This window comes from Aethalodelphis obliquidens, unplaced genomic scaffold, assembly GCF_003676395.1.
Source record: "Aethalodelphis obliquidens isolate GAN/ISIS:26980383/991018 unplaced genomic scaffold, ASM367639v1 scaffold21, whole genome shotgun sequence".
Classification (NCBI taxonomy): Eukaryota; Metazoa; Chordata; class Mammalia; order Artiodactyla; family Delphinidae; genus Aethalodelphis; species Aethalodelphis obliquidens.
The window spans coordinates 18,276,052-18,294,380 of record NW_020837965.1 but is presented as its reverse complement, the minus strand read 5'-3'; the positions used below and the strand labels follow the sequence as shown (position 1 = coordinate 18,294,380).

The window sequence follows — 18,329 nt, the reverse complement described above, 5'->3', positions numbered from 1 at the left end:
AAACTCTCTATTTCCTCACTGTCAGCCAGCATTTATACGGAGAGAATTAAGTAGGAGTAAGTAGGCACTGACTTCAAGTCATTAACTGCTGTATGCTAAAAGAAGCTTATCCAAATTTTCACCCGTTGTCTACCTACTCCAAACAAAAGAAATGTGGGAAAAGGCAGATGCTTACAACTACTGTTCACCATATTGGACATGTTAATCATTAAGGAATAAAGTACTTCAAATATTACACAATTACCAAACTAAGTTAAAAGGCATATTCTCTATGAAACATCAAAAACACATACTGTTAATTCATACATAGATAAAACCATTTTCCTTTAAAATAAATAGGTAGATATATACCTGAAACTGACACAACGTTGTAAATCAACTATACTCCAATGAAAATTTTAAAAATAATAAAATAAAACAAATAGGTAGAAACGATGAGAGCAGGCTACCATAAATCACCAAAAGATGAGGGGAAATAACCCTAACATAAGGTCTAAGATCCAGAAACATTTTAAAGTAACAGAATTACTGAAGAGAATGGTCTAAATTGTAAGCATGCTAAAATTCTGACAAGAATAGAACCCAAGATGTCACTAATGGGCTACAGAATAATTAAGAAAATGGAAATCAAGGAGAGATTTTTTTTTTTTTAACAGGGTCATTCAGTGAATATCATGGGACTAGAAACATGATCTATAAAACAAGAAAGAAGAAGAAATTTGCCAGCACCTGAAACCGGCAAAGTAGACCTGAGCTAAGGAAACAAGGATGACAAATATCCCAGGAGGTAAATAACACCAGTTTTCAAAATCTGATTCCAAAAAAAAAAAAAGCGAAAACTAATTTGCCAAAAGGGGGTAAAAAATGTGCAAGAAAAATTTTAAAACAATGTACACAAAATGCCTTAGGAAAATTTCTATTTCTGAAGTATTTTTATAGATATTTTCACTAATGTTCACATCAGCTTTTAAGAAGTTAAATCCACAACACAATTTTTAAAATAGTTGAGAGAAATCTTGTAAATATTTGTAATAACCATTTGGCTTAGGCAATTCTGTAGAGCTTGTAAGATGAAACTTAAGTGAGAGTAGGTGCAATTAAATTTTAAAATCTCTCAGGCAAAATTATAAAGCGCACATAGCAGAAGTAATATAAACAGGATATCCTGAGGGAAAAGAATTGAACTACCATATTTGTGGATTTTTTTTTCTGTACAGTAAATAGCATATAAAGTTCATACTCTGCAATTAACTTAAAATTAATCACTGGATATTCTTAAGTCTCATCTAAATTTATTGGATCTTATGGGAGGACAGCCAAAGCTGCAAGATTTTTTTTTTAATGAGATTCAACTCAAACCATTAGTTGCTCTGCTCCTCCTCCAAGCAATATTCTATAAGCTAGGTATCTGATTTGATTTCGGTTCTCAAGTTCATAAGTCCATATCTAAATCTTAATTTATAACATAATTAAGTGCTGCGCATGCAAAAGTACTCTGTTCAAGTGGTTAAGTAAATCTGAACAGAACCGTAACATGACATTTCAGAAATCATTTGTGGATGCTGCCACAGGAAAAGCAGCAATTATCACAAAAAGACTTTATGAAATACCTGAGCAGATAAACAGCCCTTTCAATATCACTGAGGTCTTCATCAACTGTCAATCTTTCTATTTCTTCTGGTGTCTGTCAAGTGTAAAACACAAATTATGCACACAAACATCGCATCGGTCTTGCCTCCAGGGACCCTATCTGAGTATGGACTAATGAAAAAGTTTCACAATTTAGCGTTGTCACTGAAAACTAATCAAGGGTCTGACGCCCTCAAACCTCAGACATCTCTAATTGTTGGGTTTAGGTGGTGGAGTTTGGGGGGTTGGGGGCTTTTTTTTGTTTGTTTACTCTTCTAGCTTCTAGATTGAAGCCTGAGAATCACATTGTGGGCTTCAGAACCTTGCTGAAATCAATTGTATGTATATATATATAAAATATATACATACTTTTAGTCTCTAATATCCAAGACTGTTTCGCCAGCATTTCCATCCCAGGAAATGCTTAAAAGGGGGAATGAATACTGCAGCCGAGGGAGAATGAGAAAGACGAAATCTGGAGTGGGGGAGGGAAGGGAATAAACTCTGGGACTGGAAGGAAATCAAAGATTCGAGATATTGCGGCAGGTGGGAGTGAAAAGAGCTATAATGGGGGGCGGAGGGGGGCGGTCACTAGTTTTGCCAGCATTGAGGGCTGGAGCCTCTGGGAGGCTGGGAGGAAGATGACTCTGCGGGGTCGGGGAGCTAGCGGGAGGTGGGGGGCCTAGTGAAGGTTGACTCTCTTAAGGAGGTTAGGGAGCAGGGTCCCAGCTAGAGTCCTGGAGGGGCTGGAAGGTAAGGACACGTGGTGACTCAGGATCGGGACAAAGGGTCGAGAGGGCTTTGAAGACCCGTAGCAGGACGGCTCTAGTATGGGTGCTAGTTGGGAGGAGAAGGGAGGCCCGGGCTGACTTGGGTACTGGGGGACCGGAGCTCGCTCTGATGGGGGAGGAGGGGGATGGGATCTGGGGTGTCTCTGGGAGAGGTAGGGGAAGAGTCGGGGCCGTGTAGACTGAGAAGTGGGACTGGGGCCTGAACCCGGGCAGCAGCACCGGGGAGCCAAAGCGGGGGGAGGGGGAGCCCCAAGGAGAGGAGGCGGGATAAGCGGGCTGCAGCTGCGAGGGGCAGCTCCTGCAGGGCCGGGGGAAGAAGGACCGCAACCGAGGGGCTCCGGCTGTGCGAGAGGGACGGCGCGGGGGAGGACGCCGGGCTGGCCCGAACGACAGGGGCTCGACCGGCCGTTCCTGAGGGGCGGGTTGGGGAAAGGGCCCGGGGCGGGCTGGGCCGGGGGACTAGAAAACCGAGGGCGTCCGAGGGATCGCGGGCTGGCTCCGGATGCCCGTCCCTCGGGCCTGGGGGTCCAGGCTGGGAGAACCCGAGCCACGTCGAAGAAGGGGGCCCGAGAAGGGCCGGGTTAGGGTAACACGGCGGCCGGGGACTGGAGGAGGACTGGGGGGCCAGCAGGACTCCGAGAGGGTCCCGGGCCGCCTCGGGGAGCGGACGGGCTGGGGTCGGGGTAGGGGCAAGCCGCCGGGCGCCCTGCGGGCAGTTCCTCCTCCCCGGGGCGCACCTTGAGGCTCCGGCGGACCGGCCTCTCGATGATGGTGAGCTCCTGCAGGTCCTCCATGTAGCCGAACAGACTGTTCTGACTGAACTCCATCGCGGCGGCGGGCGGCGGCGGATGCATGGACCGCCGGGCCCCCTAGCCGCCCGGGCCGGAGCGGCACCGGGATGCCGGACGCGCGCAGCCCCGCGGCCGCCCACCAGCAGGACTTTCTCCCGCTCTCGGCCGAAGGAGCCGGGCGAGAGGCGAGCAGGCGGCGGGAGAAGGAGCGCGGCCGCCGAGGGGGTGGGGCAGCCAAGGTGAGGGGGCGGGGCAGCCAAGGCGAGGGGGCGGGGTGAGATGCGCGGGTGGGCCTAGGGGGCGGGGCCTGGGTGGGGGCGCCGGCCTCAGCCCCGCCCCCTCCCGGGCGTCGCGTGCACGCGGGCCAGACGCAACTGCCGCGCAACGTCGCGGCGGCCCCCTACCGCTCTCGTCTCTCTGCTCTTCTCTCCCCTTGCCCCGCCCCCGACCGAGCGCGCCCGAAGCCGCGGCGCGTGCGCAGAGCCTCCCACTCCCTGCGGCCAGTGGAGGAGTGGGGTCCGTAGCCGGGGGCGGAGATGCTGAACCAATAAGAGGCGAAACAAAGAAGAGGGAGGTGGGCTGGGATCTTGCTTAAGTTGCTAGAATTATCATGCGGTTATTCGTGGGACCGCCCACCCCAGCGCACGATCTGTGGACGCGAACATCTCCGTAACTCTGCTCTATCCCTGAGGGAGGGGTGTGTACCCAAAATAAGGAAATAGAACCTGATGTGGGCGGGATTGATGCGGACGGGGTGCATGGGCATACAGTCCGGGAGGCGTTAGCATGTGGGAAGGGCAGCCGTCAGAAAAAGGATTCCTGGAGAGGAGACGCTTAAACTGGATCTTAAACAGGATTTTTCCAAGAGAAGTAAGAGTAAGCCCATTTCGAATTGAAGTCTGGGTGTGTTTGGGTTGTAGGAAGTGCAGGCAGAATAGAGCTTGAAGTGCGGGGAACCGAGTGCTTGGCAAGGTAGAGAGGTAGGTCCTTTACGGAAAAAAGCCCAGGTCTGGGCAGCCACGCTGAGTTGCTTGCATTTGATTCTGTTAAGAGTAGGAAACGATGGAAGGGGGATTGGGGCCATTTTTTTGGACCTCAGCGACAAAAGTTTTGTTGATCATACTCTTCCCTCCTAAGAGTCAGCAACACCCAACTCTTTTATTTTATTATTTTCCACTCATTCCCTCTCCACCCTCCCGTTTCTCTACCCCGCATATGCATTCTCTCTCGTTTAAGATATGTCCCAGTACATGTATATGTCCTCGAAAGATACTGCTTTTAGTTTAAGTATCTATTTTTAATATACACGAATGGTATTGTGATAAGAACTCATTCTGTTTCTTGTTTTTCCCCTCAACTTGATGTCTTAGCGATCTGCCCGTGGGGCTGTGTATACCAGAGGTTCATTAATTCTGACCACTAAAAGTATTTGATTTGTGTGTCTAGCACATTTTACTTACCAGTTCCTTAATCAATGAACACTTAGGTTGCCAGCAGTTCCTTGTTATCACGGACAATGCTGGAATGGGTATTACACGTGTCTCTTATGGACCATAAGAGAGAAATGGAGTTGGTAAATCATGGAGTCTACACTGCTTGGTTTCACTCTGCCATGGTACTCTCCAGAATGGTTTTGCCAGTTTGCGCTGCCACCAATGGCACATGAAGATAGGAAGGTTCCTGTTTCTCCACTTTATACGCTAACATATGTCCCAATTTCTATTAATCTGGCATTGGTAAAGTAGTATCACATTTTAATTTTCATGATGAGTGATAACCATTTTTCCATAAGCTTAAGAGCCATAGAGATGTTTTTCCTTCCGTGAACTACCTGCTACATCTTTTGTCTATTTTTCTGCTAAATTTCCTATTATTTTTCTGAGTGAGTTTTTAAAGTTTCTTACATATTCTAAATATTTATCCCTTGTCAGCCTTGGACATTGCCAGTATCTCCCAGTCTTTCTTGCATCCTTTTAACTTGGTCTTTGCGTCTTTGCTATCCTACAGTGTAGGGGAAATCCTTAATTTTGATGTAGCCAAATGCATCCAATCTCAGCCTTGTGAAGAGTGCTTTTAGGGTCTTGTTTAAAGATCTTTTCCTACGCGTGGCTGCAAAATATTCTCCTACATTTTTCCCTATTTTGCTTCATACTTCTACCTGTCACATGTCTTAACTCATCTGGAATTCACCTCGCATGTACTGCAAATAGGAATACAATATTATTTTCTGTGCATGCTGAGCCAGTTTTCCCAGCAGTACCCACCAAACAATCCATCTTTTCCCCACCAAGATGTGACGGCATCTGTGTCGTAAGCCAGGTCTCCATAGACACCTGTCTCTGTTTCTGGGCTCTCGTTGCTCTTCTGTTGATCTAGATCTGTTCCTATACCAGTGCTACATGGATTTTATTGCTATGACTTCGTTATATATCCTAATATCTGGTAGAGTGAATCCTCCCACTCTTCGCCCTTTTTCCTTTTTTCTTTTTCCATATTACCTTGAAAGTCAAAGCAAAAAACGGTCAGGCGTTACCCCAAAGCTGAAAGTCAGGTTTTCTGATACCCACTCCACTAAGGAGAATTCAAGGGAAAACGAAAAGAGGTGCATCTTGATGGGATCAGGATGGAGAAGAAGCAAAGACCTGGTGGAGGTGGTTTTCCTTAGCAAGTACCTTGCAGCCTCCCTCTTCTGTCAGTTTCTGAAATTTTCTTCCTTTTCCCCTTGATTTGTAGCTGCTACTAAATAATACTTGTACGCTTTACCCTGTCTCAGCTAAGAAGTGTTAGCTCATATCTGAATTTTGTAACAGCATCCTCTGAGACTTGATGACATTCTTAATGAACAATTGATTAGCTACACAGACACAGCTTTCATGGGCTTGAGGTTGATGAAGGGCAAATAGTCTCTGTGAACAGTTGTGCCTGCTATAGTTACCACCCTGTGGTGGAAATAGACCACCTTGCCAGGAAACCTGAGTCCCAGTCCTGGCTCTGCCAGTGACATGCAGTGGAATGACTCTTGGAGCCCTGTTTTCCTTATCTGAACCGCTTTGTTACAGCTTGTCTCAATGTGTCCTCAAAGCAGCCCCGTGAAATGCAGAAGAGCTGCACCACTTTTCCAATTTTATAGAGAAAGAAACCGAGGCTCAAAGAAGTTATGGGACTTAGGCTTGAGCAGCTAAGGAAAGCTAGATTTATGTATTTATTTTGTTCATTGAACAGTAACGTGGTGGTTGGGTGCATGGACTTAGGATCCCAACTGCCTGGGTTCGAGTCCTGGCTCTGCCATTTCCTATTGTAGGGAAGGTACTTAATGACTTTGTCCCTCACTTTACTCATTTCTAAGATAGAAATAATAGTACTGGCCTTAGCATAAAGTCATGTAAGTATTAAATGAGGTAATATGCATACAATGCTTAGAGAAATTCCTGGTACACAGCAAGCATTCAGTGCTTGCTATTATTATTATTATTATTACAACCAGACCAGTGTTTCCCAGTACCCAGGTTCAGAAAAGGTTAAATAAATTGTGCTGAATCAGTTGATTATTGTGGGAGGCAGAATAATGCTCTCCCAAAGATGTCCACATCCTAATCCTCTGAATGTGTGACTGTGTTACCTTACGTGGCAAAAGGGACTTTAAGGATGTGACTAGTTTAAGGATTTTGAGGTGGGAAGATTATCTTGATCCAGATGGGCCCAGTGTAATCATAAGGGTCCTTATGAGTAAAAGAGGGAGGCACAAGGGTCAGTGTCAGAGTGATGTGATGCAGGAGAATCTTGACCAGCCATTGCTGGCTTTGAAGATGGAAGAGGGCTCAAGGGGACAACTTCTAGAAGCTGGAAAAGGGGGGGGGGGGAACTTCTCCTAGAGCCTCCAGATGGGAATGCAGTGCGGCCCCTGCTGACACCTTCATTTTAGCCCAGTGAAACCCAGTTTTAAGTTCCAGAGCTGTAAGATAATAAATTTTTGTTTTTCAAGCCACTAGATTGGTGGTAATTTGTTACAGGAGCAGTAGGAAACTAATGTAATTATAATGCAATAATGAGAAAAATATTTAAATTAGATTTCTACCTCAGACCATAGACAAAATCAATTTCAGGTGAATAAAAAAGAACTAAAGACAAATCTTTCAAACTTTTGGAAGAAAATATAGAAGAATAGTTTTATGACGTCAGAATAGGGAGAGTGTTCTTATACAAAACGAAAAGCACATACTATAAAAGTGATAAATGTAACTATCTTAAAATTAAGAACTCGTATTCATCAGAAGACACAAAGACAGTAACAAAAATAACTATAGACCGGAAAAGATATTTACAAGAAAATAACCAAAGAAGAATTGCTGTCCAGAATTAAGAATTCCAAAAAAATCAGTAAGAAGACAACTAAGTGGAAACATGAGCAATATATATACAACCATTTTGCAGAAGAAGAACCACTAATAAACCTATGAAAAAAAGCTCAACCTCATTAGTAATCAGGAGAAGGTAAATGTAGACACCCACCAGAGAGGCAAAAATGTTAAAGTCTGGCTGCATCTGGTGTCTGAAGGATGTAGAACAAAAGGAACTCTTGGACAGTGTCGGTGGAAGTGAAAATTGGTGCAAACACTTTGGAAAATAATTTGGCATTAACTTGTAAAATGGAATTTACCTCTTCAAGGTATGTACTATGTACCCTAGAGGAACTCTTTGCACACTTGCACAAAGAGACATGCACAAGAAAGTTCACAGCAGTACGAATTATAATGGCAAAAACCTGGTAACAACTCAAATGCCCATCAACAGTAGCATAAATTAGTTATATTATACTCAATCAATGGAAACTATGACGGTAAAAATGAACCCGAACTACGTAATTCTACAAAGATAAATCTCACAAACATGTTGACCAACAAATGCAAATCACCAAAGATTTTCTACAGTGTGATACTATTTACATCATGTTCAAAAACAGTAGTATATGTAATATCCATATGTGGTTAAAGTGATGAAAAGGAAAAAGAGATGATAGACACAACATGCAGTCTTTTGTTAATCTCTAGGACTGAGATGTGATCAGGGAGGGGCACGTAGACATTGGTGATGTGTTTTTTTTGTTTTTTAATTTTTTGGTCACGCCGCACTTGGCACGTGGGGTCTTAGTTCCCCGACCAGAGATCAAGCCCCTTGCACTAGAAGTATGGAGGGTTTTTTTAGTATTTATGTATGTATGTATTTATTTATTTGGCTGCGCTGGGTCTTAGTTGTGGCACGTGGGATCTAGTTCCCTGACCAGGGATCCAACCCAGGCCCCTGCATTGGGAGCACAGAGTCTTAACCACTGGACCACCAGGGAAGTCCCAAGTGATGTGTTATTTTTTGAACTGGGTAGTATAGTGATAGGTGAGTGTTTTATTGTTAGGCTTAAAGTATACATATGTTTTCCATATCATGTTTTATGCATGAAGTATTTTAGAATTTTTTAGATCTGGGAGATGATATGGTCTCCAGTTGTAGTGTAGCCACTGTACTCGTCCATTCATTCATTCAAAAAACATTTCAAGAATTCTACTTTGTATGTTATATTAAGGCATTAATTATAGGTATATTATCGGCATTGTTCTACGTCTAGGGATACGTAGCAAGCCGGGTACAGGCCCTACCATCAAGGAGCACACACCCTAGGGATAGCAATAGAAATTAATCCAATAATCATATAATGAAATAGATAATTACAAAGTATGATAACTGCTATGGAAAAAATAGAGTTAGGAGACTGACGGATGAGGACCACCTTACCTACTTTTGCGTAAGTCAGAAATAAACCTTTTTTGTGTTAAGCCACTGAGAATTCACTGAGTTTTCTGTTACTGCAGCATGGCCCATCTGTCCTAACTAATAAAAGATTCTGGGGGCACAAGAGTGACGATAGAGGCACCAGGTAGGAAATGACAGTTGCTTGGACTAGAGTCATGATGATAAAGATGGAGCAATGTGAATAGCTACAAGAGAGATTTTGGAGGTAACTGGGAATGGATTAGGGGTGGAGGGGTGGGGGTCAGGGAGACAGAGGCATTAGGATGATTTCCAAGTTTTAGGCTAGGTGAGCTGTCACCCACCCAGTGCTCGTTCTGTGTTTTCTTTAGTGTCTGAGTAGACAGCGACTGCTGACAACTGCTGCAGAGGTCCACCTGCAGCCCCAAGCGGACGTCCCCAAGTCAGCACCTGCTCCCTGTAACAGCTCCCTTCTCGCCAGCTTGAGTCTGGGTGAACTAGACGAGGGTCCTAGTGGGCCACAGCTGTTGGAATCTGCCCAGCGCCTGGGACAAGTTAACACATAGTAAGTGTTCTGTTAATGTTTGTTGAGAAAGTGAAAAGAGAAAGAGGGAGGAGGCAGGGAGCCCTAAGCTGGCATAGTAGATCTTCTGCCCCCCTGGCCAAGTCACCTGGATTAACAGAGCCTCTGTTCTTCTTTTTTTTTTGGCTGCCTTGGGTCTTCGTTGCTGCGTGCAGGCTTGCTCTAGTTGCAGAGAGCGGGGGCTACTCTTCGTTGCGGTGCCCGGGCTTCTCATTGCGGTGGCTTCTCTTGTTGTGGAGCACGGGCTCTAGGTGCAGGGGCTTCTGTAGTTGTGGCACGCAGGCTCAGTAGTTGTGGCTCGCGGGCTCTAGACCGCAGGCTCAGTAGTTGTGGCGCACAGGCTTAGTTGCTCTGTGGCATGTGGGATCTTCCTGGACCAAGGCTCAAACCCATGTCCCCTGCACTGGCAGGTGGATTCCCAACCACTGCGCCACCAGGGAAGTCTGCCTGTTCTTCTTTTGAAGTCACTCCCAACACAGCCAGAATGATCCTGTGCTCTAAACCAGGGCTTCTCAACCTTGTTACTATGCGGACCTTGGTCATTCTTTACTGGGGAGCTGGAGGGAAATGCTGTCTTGTGCATTGTAGGATATTCAGCAGCATTCCTGGCCTCTACCCACTAGATACCAGTGTCTGATCCTGACCTCTCCTCACTCCTCCTCAGTATTGACCATGGAAAATATCTTCAGGCATTGCCAAATTTGGATGCAAAATCCCCTTCCTCCCAATTGAGAACCACTGCTCTAAACTCCGCAGTAACTCTTCATCTCATGCAGAGAACGTCCTCCCACATCCCGTCACGTCTCTGGTCTCACATCCTCCCGATTTCTGCCTCACCCACTCTGCTTTCTGTGTGCACACTGGCGTCTTTGCTATCCCTTGAACACTTGAGGTATGAGCCCAGTCAGAGCCATGAAGCCTGAGGTCCCTCTGACTGGGATGCTCTTCCGTCGGAGTTGCAAACAACTCACCCCATCACATCCTTCAGAGTTTTCCTCAGATGTCACCTCAGTGAGGCCAGCTCAGGACACCTTTTATGAAAATAAAATCCATTTTAGTTTGCTAAGGTGACCATGACAAAATACCACAGACTGGGTGACAACAGAAGTGTACTGTCTCACAGTCTAGAGGCTGGAAGTCCCAGATCAAGGTGTTGGCAGGGTTGGTTTCTCCTGAGGCTTGCAGATGGCCGCCTTCTCACTGTGTCCTCACAGGGTCTCTTCTCTGTGTGTGGCATCCCTGATGTCTCTTCATGTGTCCAAATTTTCTCTTCTTATAAGGACACCAGGCATATTGGGTTAGGGCTCACTATAATGGCCCCATTTTAATGACCTCTTTAATGGCCCTATCTCCAAATACTGTCACATTCTGAGGTACTAGGGGTTGGGACTTTAACAGGTGAATTTTGGAGGACACAGTCCAGCCCATAATATCCAACCATCACTACCACCAGCCCTTATCAGTCTAACATTCTGAGTATTTTACTTATCTCTTTTACGGTCTTTTTTTCCCTCTAACCCTCCGCTCAAATGTTGTCTTCCATAAAAGGAGGGATTTTGTCCATGTTATTCACTGCTGCATTCCCAGGGCCTAGAATAGTGCCTGGTACGTGGTAGGTGCTCATTAATTCGTCGTTAAAGTGATGAATAGGCATAGCTTCTCCATTAACTAGCTGTGAACTTGAGGAAATCACTTAACTTCTCTGGCCCTCAGCTCCCTCTGTCAAATGAGGGAATTAGGCTAGATAATATCAAATGAGGATTCAGTCCTCTTTCAATCTTAGTCCTGACTTAGCCCAGATTCCCTAGAAAACCCTTCCTTTGGAGGTGCAACCCTAGGGCAGCCAGAGAGAGAGTGAAGCGAGGTGGGGCAGGAAAGGAAGCAGATGCAGGTACTGTGCTGCCAAGCTGGCCACCAGTTCGTGAAGAGGCACAGCCCGGTGCTCAGCCACAGAGGACATCTCCAGGCAGGCTACGCAGAAGCCCGGCCCGGGGAACCGCCCGTGGGAAGCAGGTGGGTAAGGCTTCCTTCTGCTGTCTACCTTCTGTTGGTCACAGTTGGCTGCTTGGGGAGTTAAGTCCCGAGCACTCTAATGGTTTCACCTGGCCCTTTCAGCAGCTTCTGGGGGAGCCAGATTCCAAGTCCTCAAGAGTAAGGTCTCAGTCCCAGTTAGGAAATGAAGGCTTCAACCCCTCAGGCTGCAGGGAACTGAGAAAGTTAAGGTAATCAGGACAGCAATCCCTGGTCCTTAGGGTTGAAGAGGCTCAGAGCCTAGGAGACAGTGGAGACACAGAGAATCTGAGACGGCCTAAGATGTGCCCAAGCAGGCGGACGAGGGAAGGAATAATGAGGAGGGGAACAGCTGAGGTGTCTGCCGTCCAGGTCAGCATGGAGCTGGTCAGGAGCATTGACTGGCTCCAGCCATTGAGGAGGGAGATCAGAGAAGTTCAGGCTAGCAAGCAGGGCATTGAGTGGGCTGGATGGAATTGGTCCTTTAGAAGTCCTGAAGGGGACTCCATGGCCCCAGCAGCCCAGCCTCGTGAAAGCATCCTGGCAGGTCCTTGCACGGGGCGCCCAGCCCCATCACCTGCAGGGGCAGGCTCCAGGTGACTGTGGTGATTGAGGGGGTCCCGTTTCCTCGACAAAGCACGCTGGGGTTGGGCAGGCAGGGGGCTGCTTCGTTAATAACAGGATCTGGGCACCCAGCTTCCGCCCAGTCCCCCCCGCCCCGTTAGCTGCCTCAGCCCCTCTCCTGATCATCACTTTGCAAACTCTTCCAAACTCCAGCCGCCCCCTCAGCTGTCTCTGGAGGGAGAGAGGGCGTTCGCTGCCACCGCGCCCCTCCTCCGGGAGGGGGTGTTTCTTCTCATGTGTGGGCCACGTGTGTTGGGCTGTGCCCCAACTCGAGGGCAGATTCCTCCCTCCAGAGGTGATGGTACGCACCAGAAGCAGATTGCACAGTCGTCTCCTGGGAGGCAGTGGGCGAGGGAAGCGGGATGCAGCGTGCGAGCGTGGGGAGGGGTGTCTGCAGTTCGGTGATGGGGTGATGGGCCCTGAGAGCAGGGAGCTGGCGCTGCTGCCTGTGTAGAGGCGGCGGGAGGCTGATTACAGGGCTGGGTCCCTTGGCCCTGGATGTAGGTGCAAGAAGCTGCGTACGCACTTGACTGTCAAGCTGGGGGTAATGGTTACCCTGGTGACGGGGCTAGGAAGTGGGCTGGCCTTGCAGGCGGTAATGCTGGAAGGAAATACAGTGAGCACCAGTTAGGGCTTCTCTCTTCCAGGTTAGGTGGGGCCTTGTCACCGTAAGTGAAGAACAACGTTCAGTGCTTGGGCCCACCGTATCCTCTGCTGGTGTCCTGTGAGCACCCCACTCCACACCTTGAAGCCCACTAAGCTGGTGTGCAAGACCTGGATGCTAGTCCTGACTCACCCTGGGACCCCGGGGAAGTCACTTCCAGTCTCCAGGCCCCACTCAGATCTCTAAGACCCGCAAGATCCCTTCGTGTTCTGATTGCTGGGCCCCCAGACATTCTGATTCAGTAGGTCTGGAGCTCTGCCCAGGACTCTGCATTTTAGCCCTTCCCCCTCCACACCCCCAGGTTCGCCGTACCTACATACAGTTCAGAACCACTGAAACTCAGCGCTGAGAGCACAGGCATGGGAATCAGACAGACCCAGATTCTCATCTCAGCTCTGCTGCCTATGTGGGCAATTTATCTACAGCCCATCTGAGCCTCAGTTTTCTCACCTCTGTATTGGGGGAAAGAAGACTGCCAGAGCGTTACAATGAGAATCAGCTGAGATGAGGCTGCAGCAGTGCCTGGCACATGAGGAGGGTCCCATAAGTGTTACGCTAAATTTTACTTGTTATTCTGTATGAATCTGTAGTGTCTCTACTATTCTCTCCCCTTCCCAGCAGACCCGTTCCATCTGCTTTTCTTCTCCAGCCAAGTCCCACGTCCAGGAAAATGGTCTCTGCAGTAAGCAAGGGAGCATCCGGCTGGAACTCAGGCAGAGGAGGAGAGACAGTACACTCACAGCTGGGGCCCTCACACCCTGTTCCATCTGTTTACTCTGTTGCCACGACAACTCATAGCTTACCAACCTCTGTGGGGTAGAATGACTTCCAGCATCAGGGGCTCTGGATGTGAACGGTCACTTTCCCAAGGCACCAGGAACTGGGAGAGTTCCATGCCCACCCCCCATCCCGTCCACCACATTTTCATTTCAGGGTAAACTGAGGGCTTCTCCAGGATGAGTATTTAGCTGAATTTTGCTTCAAGGCCCCAGCACCTAACACGGTGCCTGGCCTACAGCTTGAGAAATGCCGGCTGAATGAATACATAAATGTAGTGTAAATTTGATTCTCTTGAGTTTCTTAATCAACGACGATATTCACTTAGGAGAGAGTCAAAATGAAATTCCAGGCGTACGTCATTTGATTTCTTCCCCACCTACCCACTTTGGGAAAATTGCATTCCAACCTCTTTCAGTGGCATTGTTTTCACCTTGGCATCGACACATGAATACATAGGAAAGCCCAGGGCCTCCAGGCCCCCCAAAGGATTGTGGTAATGTTGCCTCGACAAGTTTGTTCAACTAAGCTTTTCTGAATCAGGGTGGTTATTAATGTATCAAATTCTGTACACCAAGAACATTAATCTTTCCTTTGCAGGGACTTGCTTCCCCCAACCATGAATTTTCCATGCCCCCCTTTCCCCCCCAGCCCAGTTAAAAGTAAATCTAGGATTGTCAGTCCATCAGCTTTCATCATAGTGGCCTGTACTTTTCAGATAACATATCCTCCTGTCTGGAGACAGAGGCATAGCTGAGTAAGAGTCTCTGACTTTTTAGACACAGTTGTTTCAGGTGTATCTGATCCCTATTTTGTTAAGTCACATGTGCACAGGGAGAAACGGAATGGTGTTCCTACCTTTCTTGACTTTTAAAAATTAAGAACAAAAAAAAATAATTGAAAGCAAAACAGAACAAAATCAATTCCCATCCTCCTGTCTCGAGGACTACCTCTCTCTAGCAAAAGACGGAATTGGTGAAACTCAGATCTGCTCAGTACCGCAGCTGATTAACAAATCTCAAAAAAAAAGAGATTAAAACTCTTGACTCCGAAGTTTTTTTCAATATCTGAGAGAGAAATTTTCTATGAGGTCCGCCATAATAGACAATTGTGAGATAATAGAAAATATATACATTGGTCTCTGCCCCTGGTTCCTGGCACAGAGTTCCTAAAACCCTTGTAATTTCCTAAGTGATAAGCACACTAGGAGTGGGGAGTTCCCTGCTGGTCCAGTGGTAAAGAATCCGCCTTACAATGCAGGAGACACGGGTTTGATCCCTGGCCAGGGAACTAAGATCCTACATGCCTCGGGGCAACTAAGCCCGGGCATCACAGCTACTGAGCTTGCGTGCCGCGAGCTACAGAGCCCATGTGTCCTGGAGCCTGTGGGCCACGACTAGAGAGAGAGAAAAAAAATAACCCGCACACCACAGCTAGAGAGAAGCCTGCGCACCTCAAGGAAGAGCCCGCATGCCTCAACAGAGATCCCACGTGTCCCAACTAAGACCCGACACAGCCAAAAAAAAACAAAACTCTAGGAGCATCTTTTGTTCTGTTGAGGCCACTCTGGGTGAGCTCCTGGATGGGGGCTGGTCACCAGCATGACCAAGCCTTGATTAGAAGCTTAGGATTTTCAACGCCCCGCCTTGTCCTCCAGAAAGGGAGAAAGGCGGGAATGGACTTAGTAATTGATCATGTCTCTGTGAGGAAGCCTCCATAAAATCCCAACAGCAGGGGCTCGGAGAGCTTCCAGGTCAGTGAACAGGTGGAGGTGATGGAAGAGTGGTACACAGAGAGCGTGCGGAAGCCTCACGCCCTCATCGCTTCCATCTGGCAGTTCGTCTGTATCCTTTATCATACCCTTGTATAATAAACTGGTAAATGTAAGTAAACTGGTCTGAGTTCTGTGAGCCGCTCTAGCAAACTAATCAAACCCGAAGAGGGGGTCGTGGGAACCTCTGATTTACAGCTGATGGATCAGAAGCACTGGTGACAACCCGGACTTGTGATTAGCAACTGAGGTGGTGGGGTGCAGAACGGGGGGGCTGAGCCCTTAACCTGTAGGATCTGATGCTACTTCCAAGGAGATAGCACCAGAATTGAGTTAGACTGTAGGACGCCCAGCTGGAGTCGAGGAGAATTGCGGTGGGTGTATGAGAGAATCCCCCCACCCATATTGTAATTGGGTCCTAGAATAATTCCGACAATTGAGCTTTGGTGAATTAAGCCTGGTCTTGAGAAGTAACATGTGTTCATTCATTAACCAAGCATTTGAGTACTTAGTATGTGCTAGGCAGGGCCAGCTTCATGGGCCTGCAGCCTGGACAGTAGCACAGGGAGGGCCTTGTGCTCAGAAGAGCCCCAAGCTTGAGGTTTAATGCTCTGCTGTCACCATCCTGAAATTCTTGGCAACTTTATCTTTGAACTTGTGTTTGGTAAGTGAGGTCCGATGGGACACTGGCATCTGTGCGGAAGCAGAGGAGCTAAGCACAGTGTGTGGACCAAGGCAAGCTTCCCTCACCTGCTGGGTTCTGAGGCTGGGTTCTGGGTTTGTTTACCAACGCAACAATATTTTGTTTTGTTTTGTAGTTTGGATTTCAGAGCTCTGAAGGGAAGCAGTGCCACCTAGCTGCCTGCAGCCTCACCGCTCCCTGTTGGCATAAACCTGGCCACATCACACACTTGTTACTTGTCTGTGTTTTTATTGTATTATTTTTTAAATATATAGATAGATAGATACAGATTTTTTTTTTTTTTACCACGCCGCATGGCTTGTGGGATCTTAGTTCCCCAACCAGGGATCAAACCCAGGCTGTCTGCAGTGGAAGCTCGGAGTCCTAACCACTGGACCGTCAGGGAATTCCCACTTGTCTGTGTTTTTAACCGTGAATTTATTCAGCAGTTCCTTCAACAAGCAGAGTTAAAAGCTGGTTTGGGTTCCTGTTCTGCATACCCAACTCTGTTGCAAAAAGGAAGGGACTCCTTTATTCAAAGCCAATGCAAAAGCATATTCCATCTAACAGAAATATCTGTAAGGCGTCACCCAGCACCATGCTTGGAGCTAAGCAGGAACAAAAGGGGTGAAAATGAGATGCAGCCCCCGCCTATTTGAGCTTATGATCTAAGAGGAGAAACAACATACGCAAACCATTAACAAAGGCAGCTTTATGTAATGACCATATAAGTGTTTTAATACCAAAACTGATTTTAGTTACTCAAGTGTTATTTCTTAGACAAAGCAGGAGCGTGGGGCTGGGGTGGAGGAGAAAGTGTGTGATCAAACTTCTATCCGTGGATAAATCAATTCTTTATACTACTCCATTGTAAATCAACTATATTTCAATAAAAACTTTAAAAAATAAATTAACTTTAAAAATTAAACAAAATAAAATTAGTAAAATACATAGATATACTACTCACTCTTTCCCCTTAAAAAGACAGGTAGGACAGGGAATAACACCAAGGAGGGTGCTTCCTGTTCAAGGAGGTTGCCTGAATGAAACTTTAGCCAGCACAGGTCTTCCCTGAATCATTTAGGGGGCAGGAAAGAAAGACACCCCTGCTGAGGAAGAGGGGAGAGAGGAGATACCAAAACACAAGGCATAATCGTGGAAAGACTTTTAAAGACAGTGATGTCTAACATTCCATATTAAGTAGTTGGCATTGCTGAGTTGTAAAGACCCCTCCTTTGCCCGAAAAACTTTGATAAAATCTGCCCCACAGACCAGGGCACCGTGTCCCATGAGTGGGGCTTCTTCCTTCATTTTTACATCTCCCAGTGAGCCTGGCACTTGGCAAGAAATTGATGAGTATGTATTATAAGAGAGAAAAAAAATAGAAAAAATGTTTAATGAATAGACACAAATGAGAGAGTGATTGATGGTCCACTAGCTTCTCCAGACGGCACATCCAGGTACAACTTGGAGATACAGAATGTGCTATGAGGTGCTTCCAGAGGGTGTGGGTTGGATGGGGGAAGTGAAGCGGAGCCTTTGTTCATTTATATTTGGAGACCCAGCTATAAATAGGTGCCGTGGCCCAAAATACTCAAAGCACCTTAGAAGTAAGCTTATATCAGAAGGGGCCGCATTCAGGGTGAAACAGATTGAGCTGGTGTCACATACTTCCACACAATTTCTCAGCAAGACCACGCGAGGCTCTTTGACGCTGTGTGCTGTGACAGAGCCCAGGCTGTCTGCCGGCACCTGTTTCGCCCCAATGCCTGATAAGGCTCATTCCTGACTCACGCCAGCTCGCTGTTTCATAAGAAGGGGCAGCTCCGTTTCTCTGCCTGTGTCACCACAATAATTATTGAGAACAATCACCTGAACAATGAGAATTTACAATTCTCTGGTAACGTGCAAAATACTGTCGTTTATGGCAAAGCAATCTCCTGAGTGTTGGGTAATGGAAACCATTATGTTCTGCTTCGGTTTGCATGGCAAGCGTCAACCCTGGCTGTGAATAGAATTAGAATCACTCGTTCACTCCCTCACTCACTCCAGCACATACTGATAGAACGCCAGTGACGCGGCAGGCAGTGTATACTGTGGAGTCGACAGTCTGCCTTTATTCCCTCCCAGGGAATCTTGATCCAGAAGGAAGGCCTTCCAGAACAATGACCATTTGATGCTGGGCTCTAGGAGAGTAATAAAATACTTCACAGACACCCGAGAACGCACCGGCTACCATCTTTGAGG

At 47.0% G+C, this 18,329-nt stretch overlaps 1 protein-coding gene across 3 annotated transcripts in view; it reads right to left on the bottom strand.

The window, feature by feature from the left end:
• PPP4R4 (protein phosphatase 4 regulatory subunit 4) overlaps nt 1–3,427 on the bottom strand; it is a 120,608-nt gene extending 117,181 nt beyond the window's left edge. For all 3 annotated transcript variants that reach the window (XM_027120456.1, XM_027120455.1, XM_027120454.1), the window contains exons 1-2: nt 3,158–3,427; nt 1,611–1,684 (exon numbers count right to left, since the gene is read on the bottom strand). Coding sequence is in view for 1 of the 3 variants with exons in the window: in XM_027120454.1 (XP_026976255.1) it covers nt 1,611–1,684; nt 3,158–3,274 (191 nt within the window). In the remaining 2 variants the exon portion in view is untranslated. The remainder of the gene's footprint in view (nt 1–1,610; nt 1,685–3,157) is intronic.
• Between the last annotated feature and the right edge of the window lie 14,902 nt (nt 3,428–18,329).